The sequence below is a fragment of the Amphiura filiformis genome, chromosome 12 (genome assembly GCF_039555335.1).
Source record: "Amphiura filiformis chromosome 12, Afil_fr2py, whole genome shotgun sequence".
NCBI classification, from domain to species: Eukaryota; Metazoa; Echinodermata; class Ophiuroidea; order Amphilepidida; family Amphiuridae; genus Amphiura; species Amphiura filiformis.
The window spans coordinates 6,407,269-6,421,050 of record NC_092639.1 but is presented as its reverse complement, the minus strand read 5'-3'; the positions used below and the strand labels follow the sequence as shown (position 1 = coordinate 6,421,050).

Sequence of the window (13,782 nt, the reverse complement as noted above, 5' to 3'; positions counted from 1 at the left end):
TTTTATGGCAAATTATAAAAAAATGATACTTTTTAATATTAACAGTCCTCGAAGTAAACCTTATAAATCTAATGATATGTACTTTATGTGTATGTATCTGGGAGGAAAAGCAGTCCATCATTTAAAACTTTTCACCTTTCGTATTAAAGATATACATTATTTCCCTATTCGGCAATCGCTCCTATTATTTTCCCAACGAGACATAAACATCACATTATTGCTAAATACCTACATAAAAATTCCATAGTTCTCTACTAAAGACTACTACTTTTATGGTAATCTAATCTTTCAATTTCTGAAATTAACTTTCGGGTATTATGAGGAACTATTGTATAAAGTGGAAAATTTATCGCCTCTTCACAAGATTTGCCTCAGCGCGCTACAGAATGAGAGTTCGTACATTTTGCTCGCAGGCAGTAAAATCGATACTTCCCACTATATTATCATGATTGTTCACTGGTAGTTCATGGATGCTGCATAGTGCAATTGGAACGCAGAACACTCACAGTAGGGTGTATGCAATATACCAACCGTCAACCGGAACGGTAAAGCAATTTAAATGGCAGCCATGTTGGGGGACATTTTTAAAGTGACAGAGGGACAGGTCTCTAGCACTCCTCTCTACGTCATACATAAAGTCACCCAGTTCCATTTCCCTAATCATGAAATTAAAAAAAAAAGGTATTTCAGTTCGGCAGAGGTGGGCCTCGAACCAACGCCGCTGCTACATACAGAAAACTCAAGTCCTGCGCGCTAATCCACTGGACCACATAACTTATTGGTAGCCGAATTGAGTTTTAAAGGGCAGGTCTATTGCGAAAACAAGTTTATCTCTATTCGAAGAGAATAATTATTACATTACAAGTTGACACTTGATGCAATTTTTTATGCGTATTTCTCCTGAAAAAGGAGAAATTGTGTGGGCAAAGTTCAGCCTCGTACGCGTTCTTCCCCCGTTTGAAGCGTACGTGTTCTCCCCCGTTTGGCTGATGACGTAGGTAAATGAAGCGGATACTATATCATGCTCTCATTATATAATCACAATCACTTTGATAAGTTTGACATTAGCAACAATGAGTTGTACTATGATTTTCCATAACAATGCTGCATAACAATATGCAGACTATTGTTCTCATTTCGGGAACAAAGCCCACACAGTATTGTTACTATGCGTTTGCTTTGAAATATTTCATCCAACTGAAATTATAGCATTGCAATATACAGGGAAATCAGATACATGAGTTTGTGGACTTAACACGGTTTATATGCTAGTCTCAGATGAAATTCTAAGCTCAAATTATGTATTTATTTTTAGGCCTAATATTTCTCATGATATTGATAAACAAATGAATTGTAATATCACAATTTACTAATATATAAATAAAAAGAAGTGGCTGATTTTATCCATATGTTTAAAAACCATTAAATTTGTAATATTTAATTTGGAGTTTTTTTCTGTGAACAACAACAGTATACGTTCTGTCCATTGAGAGCGTTTATAGCCCCTTTTCTCAAAGCGGGCACATCTCATTTCATGACGTTACCTTTTTTCTAGGCCAAATCTGTCTCGTTCGAAGGAACTCACCGCTTAAGTTGGTTTTCGCGGAATATAAATTTTAAACGTCTTATTTTCTCAAAAAAGGAGTTATTTTCATTGTCCTCATAATATTAGCTTGCCAATGATATGATGTTGTTTTTGCAACAGACCTGCCCTTTAAACATAGGCTACATGCAACTCCAACATTGATCGGGTATAGAATAGAAATATATACTTCACGGCAGTTTCCTACTTTTTACTTTTGTATTTATCATCACACTGCCGACGCAGCTTTTTACTGTTTATAGAATAGAAATACTACTTACCTTGTAATATTCTCAAGGGCATGCAGACAATACGAGGGCACCGGGATCTACACGAAGGGATAAGCATCCTAGACTGCTGCCCTCATTCGGAATATGTATCCTAGGTCTAGACAATAGGCAGATTAGCGGCCATTTTGTCTTCGACATGATTTTATTCACGTGTCCTTATACTTTAGTACACAAATATATAAGTTAACAGGTTTACAATATTAAAATTATATTTTGAATATACAATATATTCTGTAGTAAATCGATCAAACGAAGGTGATTATTCAGGTATTATATGCTTGATAAAATTAAACTCTCTGACCAGCTAGTATTCTCCTCCGCCGTCAGTGTGATTCCAGACACTCCACGTACCGTGTTGCGAAGGTGGAGGAGACTAAAGCTGTATTGACGAACACGCATGCGTTAAAAAATATGTAGCATAAGTCGGACAATAGCGTGACGTAATTTCCGGCATTGTTCCTATGCACTTTCACCCTCCTGGAGGGGCATATGAATGATACATACACAATACATAATCGATTTTGAATTCGTTCACGTGCTCTGTGCTGAGCTGCTCATCGCGTTGGTTTGCAAGGTAGTAAGTCAGCCTACCATTTTTCTTGTAAGACGGTCCGAGTCTTACAATACTCTAAGTTTCTTTCATATATTAAAAGATTAGATTCCCATAAAGACGACACTGTAATCTTTAGTGGGGACCTATGTAATTTTTACATTGATTTTTCATAATCTTTTCGGTATTTATTTTTATTAAATTTAGAAAATGTTTTGGCGTATATAAAATTGAAATAAAATTCTCTGCCTTCTAAACGACACCAATTGTACTACAATTGGGTATCACGAATATGTTGTGCAGTTAAGGCCAAAAAATAACATGTTTGTTTCCTGTAGCAGGTCTAAAAAGTCTAATGCGAAATGCGTTTTTTTATTTTTATTTTTTTATCCATGTCTTGAAATGAAAATCATGCAATCGTAATTTACAGTGGGTTTCTCCGACGCACACCCCCACCCCCCCCACAAATCATAGGCACTGATTCTTCATATTCAAGAAAATTTATGACCCCCTTTCAACCGGCAGATTAAAAAAGTATTAAAAAAAATCACAAAAGATTTTAAAAGAAAACATAGAAACAGTGCTGTTCTTTTCTTCTCTTAGTACTTCTCTTCTCGGCAGAGAAGTATTGGGCTGATTCAGTTCATGCAGTACTGACATATATATGATGCACAATTCACACACATGGGCTCGGGTTTGCATATACAAGCAACACCGTCCGTTTTGTTTTTTTCAGTGGTATTTTACATTATTTATTGCGATATTTGCGGGTTTTTTCTGTTTTTTTTTCTTTAAAAGAATGAAAAAAAATTCTAATGCACAAAATAAATCATCAAAAAGAAATGCGCGCGCTACGGGAAACAAACATAAGATGCTTCAGTTTTTGGTAAAGCTATAAAGCTATGGGAAAATTTTACGAAATGAAGGCAAGACACCCCTCTTCCAAATGCGACCAAGCCAGCCCGGCGAAGCAAAATATGCATTGGAATAACATAACACGGGAGTTTGGATATAGATGGTAGGATTTCTTTCTCATACGGGGTATGGTCCCCCGTTATTGATATATGACGCTAACTAGTTCATCTCCTATATCTACAACACAGCGCTACCAGTAGGGGTCAATTGGCTATTGTGAGTGCCCCTGTGTTGTGTGCATACATGTAGGCAACAATAACTGCATGATGGTGTATTATATATGTATGGCCTTGTGCCACCTGGGAACCAAGGGAACACAGCGCCAGTGCATTGATTGGTCACCCCAGGTCAAATAAGAAATAAATAATAAGGAGATACGCGTACAATATTAAACAAATATTGTATTGCATCCGGGTATTTTGCAAATATTGGACAATACACAATTTTATTGTATCGCTCAAAAGCCTGATACAAATAATAATAATAAATAATCTCAAATCAATGCGCAATGCGCTACATAAATTCGTGGCTGTTTTTGGATTGTTATAATGTCTAAAAATGGGTATAAGATATATTAAAAACATAACTAAATAATAATTATTATTATCGGGTTAAGGATAAGGATCATTTCAAAGAAAGATGACTGAAACATTCAGGTGGGCTATACAAAGGATTCTTTTCTAAATAATAATAATTGTATATGAATTGGAATACTGTATCTCACTTAATTTTACTAAAGGCAGTCAAGTTCCAAATTTTGATCAATCTCGCACTTACCAAGTTGAGAATCATCACAGCGTTCCCCATCTTTACCAATTGCTCTGTCAATAACCCATTTAATTTCTTCAGATGAAAGCTCATTACCATCTCGTTTCTTTTTAATGATATCTGGCATACAAAAACTAGTCGCCATTTTATCAAATTGTAAAGATTGCAAAATACTGTAAAATATGCAATTTAAGGTCAGAATATTTTCGAAATCAGGCTGTGTACCAGACCTTGTCGTTAGTGCAAACAGCTGAACGAAAAAATTAATTTCAACGATTTAATTCGATTATGTTGATACAACATCCGTCATAATTATATACTACGTGGCATCTGTCATGTTTGTAATAATTGTAGTCCATGGGCCAGGAGTTTTATACCAACTTATCAGAAAAAGTTATTCAGCTTGTGCATTCATTAATCATTTCATAAAATCTGTCTTATCTAATTTCCCGTCCCTTTGTCTAATGTTTGTGTATTGTCTTGTCACTCTGCCTAAGATCGCGCTAAGATTGAAAGCTCAGACTATTAAGGTGGTACTACACCCCTGGCCAATTTTGTGCCTATTTGTGCATTTTTCTCAAAATTATAGCGCATTGGTGACAAGTAAGATATGTATATTATAGGGCAAGGACTACAACTACTGCACTGGAAATTTTATTTCAGCACAGACAATAGTTGTGGAGTTACAGTCAAAAATGAGGGAAAACCAATATTTGATCAATAAATCAATAACTACTTGTCTTCAGTCACTGAAATTCCAGTGTAGTAATTGGATTCCTTGCCCCTATAATATACATAACTTTTGTTACCACCAGTGTGTCATTAGTTTTTGAAAAAAATGCAAAAATAGTCATAAATTTATCAAGGGGTGTGAGAGCCCATAAGACCTATCAAATTACATTCTGAATTTGTTTTCTAAATTTGCAATATAATACAAATTTTATGGCAAATTATTAAAAATTGATATTTTTGACATTTAACAGTCCTCGAAGTAAAATTGATAAATGTAATGATATTTACTTTAAGTGTATGTAGCCGAGAGGAAAAGCCGACGATCATTTGAAAATTTTGATCTTTCGTATTAAAAATCTAGATCTTTTCCCCCGAAACACCAAAAAATTGAGGTTTATTTTTTATTTTTTTTGGGGGGGGAATATGTATCTTCAATACGAAATATCAAAAGTGCTCAAATGGTCGTCGACTTTTCCTCCCAGCTACATACGCATATTATTAGATTTATAAATTTTACTTCGAGGACTGTTAAATTTGAAAAATAAAAAAAATGTCATTTTTTTTATAATTTGCCATAAAATTTATATTATATCGCCAATTTCAAAAAATATTTTCCGTTTTTTATGGATCTAAACAAAGAAACAAAGAAACAAAAAGCAAACGCTCCGTTGAAATTGAAAAAGTAGCCAAGAACAAAAATGCTATGTAAAAATACGGATAATTGCTGGCAGCCCAATTTTTCTATTACATGTATCTTTAACAGTGTGGCACAGGATTTTTAGTGAAAATATATTGAACACGATTGTTATTCGTGTTAGACTGAAATCAATACCGATGCCAAACATTAAATTGGTAAATACAATCATTATCATTCGTATTTGTTTATATCAAACTTCAGAGTGGTATTATTATTATTATTATTATTATTGTTGTTGTTGTTGTTATTGTTACTATTATTATTATTATTGTTTTTGTTATTATTATTATTATTATTGTTGTTGTTGTTGTTGTTGTTGTTGTTGTTGTTGTTGTTGTTGTTGTTGTTATTATTATTATTATTATTATTATTATTATTATTATTATTTATATTGTTGTTATTATTATTATTAGTGTTAATGTTATTATTATTAGTGTTAGTGTTATTATTATTATCATTATTATTATTATTATTATTATTATTATTATTATTATTATTATTATTATTATTATTATTATTAATATTATCATAAAACAATAAATTGTGTACATTCAGCCAGTAAAACTCTAGTTTGTTCACACATTAGTAGTTTTACAAGCCCATTTATATTATACATATTGCGGTGTCATTTGCTAATATGCATTTTGACACCTAACAATGTGTTCAATAATAGGTGTTAAAATGCATGCATATTTAGAAGGGTGGTGATGATATCAATTGTTAGAGAATAAATGTATTGTTTTTAGCAGCTGGAGTGCATCTATCATCTCATATAACACGGGCGACATCATTATTTTAAGTAAAACAACGAGGCGAAGCCGAGTTGTTTAACGCCAAATATAATGATGTCGCCCGTGTTATACTTAGGGATTCAATCATGTTTCACCGTTGTTCATCACCGATTAACAACGATGCGTCCGCGTCGTATGCGTGGTTTACTTCGCGAGGGCAGCTTTAGCTGCCCGAGTGGTCGCGAGTAGCACGTGGCGAGTAGCAGCGACCCGAGTGGTCGCTGAGTGGTCGCGAGTAGCACGTGGCCCGGCGAGTCAAAATCGATATAATGTATTGTGCATGTATGGGCGGCCCATTTATTGTCGGATTTCTGTATGTAGAACACGCAGTTATCAACAATTGAGCGCTATTAATACACATTAATGTTTTTAAGCCAATAAAATTCCAAAATATGGTACGTTTTCTGTCTTTGCTTGTCACGTGGTAAGCCTATGTTGAAGTTGCGATTATATGTTCAAAAAAGTTTCAAGATGGATGAGTTCGAGCCCCACATCTGCCAAACTAAATTTCCCTTTAAAAAAAATCATATTATGTTAGGGAAATGTGGCTGGGAGAATTTATGTATGACGAAGAGTGGTGTGGGTGAAACATTGGACCCCTAAATCCCTAAATCAATAATAGGTCTGTCACACTACGACGGACTGGATCAACGTACATCACCGAATACAAAAATATTTTATTCAGTGGAAAAATCACCAGTCCGGCAGAAGATTCGGTGGGATTTTGGGTCCGATTCCCGTTCGTCTCTCTATGCGTTGTGGCCGCTAATAATCCTGCAGGCGTCTTATATTCGATCGTTCAACGTCCGACAAATGACCGGATTTGGGGGTCAACGTCCGACAAATGACCGGATTTGGGGTCCGATTCCGTTCGTCTCTCTATGCGTTGTGGCCGCTAATAATCCTGCAGGCGTTTTATATTCAATCGTTCAACGTCCGACAAATGACCGGCGAATCCGTCGCATGTGGCACCAACAGAGACGTCCACCCTATCAGAAAAGTGGGCGAGGAGAGGGTGTTTGAGAGGGTTTTTGACCCCTTAGAGGCAGTGACGTAGCAAGCACTTTTTCAGAGGGTGAACAAAGTGGGGAAAGACAACTTTTAAGGGGGGAAACTTTGACGAAAATGGTCAAATATTGGCTAATAAGTAAGGGCTACAAATCTGATATATCAGGGCAACCAGCGTCCGGGGGCAATAGAGGTGAGAAACCTTTGGACAATGAAGGCCCAATTGAAGCCATTTGTCATTTTTTGGATACTATTTCAGTTTGAAACAGCCGCAAATTGGTGAAACGAAAGCCTAATTGAAGCCATTGAAAAGTTTTCACCATTATTGTATAATATAAACAATTGTTTTAAAAATAACACGTGGATGTCCATAGCAGAAGCAAAAAGGAAGACTTGTCCATTTTTCAAAATGAAGGTCCAATTGAAGCCATTTGCACGGGGACTGTAGGGCCTATTTACATTATTAGGCCTAGGCCTATTGTGTACAAATTTAGTTTTAAAAATGGAAAATTTGGAAAATTGTTTTTGGTGCATCATTTTTACACTATTATTGCCTTAAACAAAAAACAAAGAAGGCCCGAACTGAATTTGCAAAATTTAAAATGTCACACTGATCCACTGAAGACTTCAGACTCGTAATTTCAGGTAAAGCATGCATGGATTGATATGTTAAAGTCAGTAATAGACCTAAGTCCGTCTTAAATACTGACTTTGGTGACAAAATGTCACGGGCCCTATATATCGACGGGCCGGCAGTAATTTTCACAGGCTTTTGGGCCAAGGAACCACATTAATTTTAAGCACTGCCTATAATAATCACAGGCCTATACTTAGGCTTACTACTATCCTGGGCCTACTCAATAACGTACAATTTAACCTTTTCCATGTTTTCTCTTCCTTTTCTTTCTTGTCAATCACTAAAACTGGTAGGAATTTGATATTGCGTCCTCTACCCTTCAGAAAGTGCCCCTCAATACTACTTACATGCATAGGCCTACTAAATTACGTGCAATTTAACTTTTTCTCTTCTCTTCTCTCTTCAATTTTTCTCACTTTCTTTTCTTTTTTTCTCTCCTTTCCCCCTTTTTTCTACTTGTCAGTCACTAAAGTACTGGGGGAAATATGATATTGCGTCACACAACCTTCAGAAAGCCCCCCCCCCCATGATCGATGCACATGTTCGCCATAGGCCTACATCCGGCACAAGCGCCTGCGAAACCTTGCAAACACCTGCGGTATATAAACGAAAGAATAACGAACAAACCCAGGGTATATATACAGAGCAGTACGAACACACATCGGACAACTTCCGAACATGTGTATTGTGCACACTCCGTTTCAAGTTTTCACAAAACTTGAAACGTATTGTCGACGGACTAAACAAACATCACCTAACACGAAACGCATTTGGCGGATAATAGCAGGACATATGAAGAACATAAAACGAACATTGACGAACACTAACGGATTTGCTAAAATATCATCCGTTTCTTATACGGAAGACCGATCCGGTGTAGTGTGACACTAAGACGGTCTGGGTCAACGTACATCACCGAATGCAAACATATGCTATCCGGTGGTGCAGGCCTCACAGGAACGTATTTGCAACGAACACGGGCCGAGTGCAACGAACAAAGAACGAACATGAACGAAAGGAGAGCGAACAAACTCCGGCAATATGCAGCACCATACGAACACACATCGGATAAATACCGAACATGTGTATTCGGTACACTCCGTTTCAAGTTTTGTGCATGCACAAAACTTGCCGACGGACTTAACGAACATCACCTAACACGAAACGCATTTGGCGGATGATAGCAGGACATAAAAAGAACATAAAACGATCATTGACGAACAACAACGGATTTACTAAAATACCATCCGTTTCTTGTACGGAAGACCTATTCGGTGTAGTGTGACAGGCGCATAAGATCGATAGTATTACGAACATCCCATAGATTGCCTCTCGCAACGAGACATTTCATTTATAATCTAATGCTGGTTTCATACTTTCTGCCGCTTGCCGCTGAGCGGCATGACGCTTCATCATGCCGCTTGTACTTTACTGCAAGCGGAGCGGCACACCGTATTTTGTTCCCATACGTCAGAGCGGCACCGCTCCGAGTTGACTTGAATTCAACTCCTAGCTGTGCTGCCGCCGCGGCAAAGCGGTGGAGTGATCGATATATCGGCTTGCCGCTGGTCACCGCTAGCGTTTTTGGTGCGATTGCGCAGTGAAGTAAAATCATCTTCAGAGCGGCAAAGCGGCAGGAAAGTATGAAACCAGCATAAGTTCGACTAATATTTCGATCGCATGTATCAAATCTTGTGTTCAGTGACTGAATTAAAAATCTCTGATTTGATCAGCAATACAAAACCAAAGGCCTTGATGTTTGCACATCATTAAAATGTTACAATATTGCTTAAAACTAAACAATTATTTCGCTACAACTTGTCTGTTTAGTACCAAAGGATATCAAAAGATACGATATCTTCTAGTAATAACAAGCTATAACATGAAGTACCACATTCTCCACATGACGTCGCGGTCACGTCATTAATGTAAGTGCGCCCTCACAAAACTGGGAAATTCTGGGCATGTACAAAGCTAGACTTGCTTACTTAGTTTCACAGGCTAGTGTGGTCCTTCGAGCTTCGAACATCTTTGAGAGTCAACATCATCCACTCTTGTCTGCCTTGGGCCCGATGTTCAGCATCCTGCACCGGCATATTGGTCTATCTACTCCGTAGGCGGGGCGCCTGGGGCCTAGGTACAGTTAAATCATTCAGAATTGAGTCAAGTGACTCTCAATGTGGAGTAAACTATCACTGACTCACAAAAGGAGTCGCCTGACTGTCATAAGAGAGTCAGTTGACTCTACCCATGGAGTCAATTGACTCTACCTGCGGAGTCGTGCACGACGTGGTAGTTATTTGACACTGACTCTCAAAAGGAGTCGGACCTGATTTTCACTACAGAGTCAATTGACTCTACCCATGGTACTGTTTTTTCATGTTCTACCCGTGGAGTCAATTGATTCTACATTCAGAGTCATCGACGCGGTATAATGTGTATTTCTGTGGTAGCGGCCATTGTGCATTATGCTGCTGCTGTTTTCTGCTGTTCAGCAAGCTGGTCATTCGCACGGTGCATCATATGTGTTGGTGTTTGGACAGTGTGATGTGGTATTAATATTTTCATGCTGTAGGCTAACTTGGTGTTCAGCTGGATTCCACAGGAGAATTTTAGCCTATCTGACGGTGAAATAAAGCTAATAATATTAAGCTTTCCTACCTGGAGTCGGACTGTCAAAGTACCCCTGTAATGGAGCCGGGGTGACTCTATAAATGGAGTCTGGGTTACTCTAGAAGCAGAGTCCAGCCACTCTATGTCTAAAATGACTCCATATTGGAAGTCAAATGACTCCTATGTAGAGTCATCAACGGTGACTCTTTGCCGTATTAAACAAATTATGACTCTTCAAGGGAGTCAAATGCCTCCCAATATTGAGTCAATTTAGACATAGAGTCGCAGAGTGGCTGGACCCTGCTTTTAGAGTCACCCTGGCTCTAGTTTGGCTTTGATTGTAGGATTGGATGGCATACGAATAACATCCGTTGTTGTTGGGCTTCTTCTAGAATGTTCTTCGTCACGTTCAGTCTGCGTCTGATCTCCACATTCCTGATCTCCAGTATCTTTTCATTGTAGTTTGCTTTAGTTATTTTACGCATGGTCCAATATTCAGCACCATATGTGGTAATAGGGAGAATAACGGCCTATGTCTATCCTCATTTTGAGTAACCTGGAGATGCCACTCTTGGTTCGATCAGATGGGGCTTTTGAGTCTCCCAAATGTACAGGTTGCTAATCTGGTACGCCGTTTGACATACAGTCATATTGTACTGTGGGAACATTACTACACTACTCAGAAACTTTGTCAAGTGGTGTGTTTTCAAGTGTGATGTTCTCGTCTTTTGACATGATCTGTCTTTGCGTAGTGTTGATTTTCATCCCTCACTGCAGGCTTTCGCCAATTCATTATTGGACATTTTGAGCTCTTTGAATACAAGGTCCACTATGCTGCTGTATCATCAGCATGGCGGATGTGGTCAATATGCATGTCGCCCATTTATATCCCTGCCTAAGGTCTGAACCCGGGGTCTGAACACATTTCATCACAAATTTGTGGTACATGAATAGGCTTGGAGAGAGGAGAAATCCTTATCTAACACCAACTACTACTCAAATCATTCGGTGAACTTGTCATTAATCATAACCGAGCATTTAGTTTGCTTGTACATGCTTTCGATGAGGTCAACCAGAATCGTGTCTACTCCGATGGAACGTATACGCATTTCCACATTGCTTCTTTCCAAAAATTCAAACAAATGACTTGTTACGAAGTATATGATTGGCCAATGCTTTTATATGTAAATCACCCATGTAGAATCACTGTCAGTTCAAAAGTACAATCATCACCACAACAGACTATGACAATATTGATTGGATACTTAAGGTTAGCAACTATTTTAAACTGTTGCGATTTGGTAGTTCACAGCATCTTGCGAATGGTAGTGAGTTTTGGCAAAGATTGCATTGATCATTTCATAGCGAGTGTATAGAAGAATTCAAATATCATAGATATACTTTTGTAGGTCCTGTGGTTCTTGAGTTATGTTGTTAACACTTTTGCTTTTGTAAAAAACTCATTAACAACAATAAATCATGCAAGTTTTCAAAGTATATGATTTGTAGTATGAACTTTTGCAAAACATCGAAGTTTTATTTTTTAATAATATATTGATTTAGATAATGAACAGGCTGCTTATAAAAAATGTATAAAAGACGTATAAAGTTGTTCTCTAAAACAGAGTTTTCTCAGTAATCAAATATCGCAGCGAGTGAAATGTTGGTGCATTGGATGCAGCTTAACATTGTTTTTGTGTGTTTATACAAATTTTTAGAATAAACTTGAAAATCCTTCGTTTAAAGCCTTTTTACGCACCATGTTCACAAGATCAAAAACGCGTTCCATGACGTTTTTTTTCAAATGTGCGCCCCGTATAAAACCACGCCGAGTGATTGTTTTCTTCTTTTTGTATTGTACTACAAATCGATCAAAGAAATAATGTTGCCATGGGGAAGAACCAAATACAGTACCGATTCAATTTTAAAATCCCGTTTTTGGGAAACATTTTCGAGAATCTTGCATGAGAAAAAACTGTTTTGTTACATTATCGATATCTTGATTGTGGAACGTTAATTTTGACATCTAACTACCAACATTATTTCTCAACTGTCTGTCGATTACTCTACCATTTGATTTTCCTTCCAAATTGAAGCTACTTTAGCAAAAAACGAGTTTTTTCGTCATCGATGCGTCCGACTTTGTGGGGGGAATGCGGTTGTTTATCATAACAGCCTGTATGCATTATTGCATATTATAGTCAGTTTGAGACCATACGTTTTCGTAAGCTCCTTCCGTGGCGCAATCGATTATCGCGCTTGACTCATACTCTTCTCGACTACTATAGTATGTAATAGTTTTGAGCTGGTCAACTAGTACGGGTTCGAGTCCCTGTGTGGTCCAATTCGGTTATTTTCAATTTTTTTCTTACTTTTCTCTTTTTCTGTCTTCTTTATTGTTCGTTTCTTTCTTTCTGACTGCAGTGATTGATTGTTTCTGCCGGTTTTTTTAGATTATTGTATAATTCATAGGCCTACTAGTCTAAATAGGCGCGCGGCCTATATAAGCCTATGAATATTTTTTACAAATTAGATATTGGTTGTTGGTTTTGTTATTGTTGTTGTACTTATTGTTGTATATATTGCATAATCAGGGTAGGCCTACTAGGCCTATTATAGTCAATAGCGGCATTGATTTATTTCACGACAGAAATATCATCTAAGGATAATATTATAAAAATTGAAAATTGATAAAATACCATAGGAAAATTGCAGAAAATCGGCTTCCCCCACCCCGGCAGCCCCTATCATGGTTGCCCCCTCCGTATCCCTGCAACATAGGATGACTCACGTGCCACGGTTTCATAGGTTCGTGGTCATTGTGCATGTAGATTGATACACCAAGTACGCTTGAGTTCATTTTTTTTCCGCATGGCTGTTTCTATTATTCAAGCCTTGAAAAATCCATTGTATAACCTTAAGGTGGCACGCAGGGTCTCTTTACCTTTTTAGATATTGCTTTGTATTGTATCTTTGTTAATAGCAATGATGATAAGTACATAACAGTATACATTTCCAAAATGATACAATGAATCCAGCTACCACAGAAAATATGTGCTGCTTTTAAACAAAGGCACCAAAATTTGGATTTCCGTGCCAATAACTACATAACAACTTAACCTTAAATTTCCTTAAACTCCCCTCCCACCTGAAAATCACATAATCTATGGCCAAAACAGTTATTTTTTTCATGGTTTGT

The 13,782-nt window shown here is 37.3% G+C and overlaps 1 protein-coding gene across 1 annotated transcript in view; it reads right to left on the bottom strand.

The window, feature by feature from the left end:
- LOC140165719 (thymidine phosphorylase-like) overlaps positions 1-4,303 on the bottom strand; it is a 30,181-nt gene extending 25,878 nt beyond the window's left edge. The window contains exon 1 of the mRNA XM_072189027.1: positions 4,115-4,303. Within this exon, the coding sequence (XP_072045128.1) occupies positions 4,115-4,250 (136 nt within the window). The 5' untranslated portion in view covers positions 4,251-4,303. The remainder of the gene's footprint in view (positions 1-4,114) is intronic.
- Between the last annotated feature and the right edge of the window lie 9,479 nt (positions 4,304-13,782).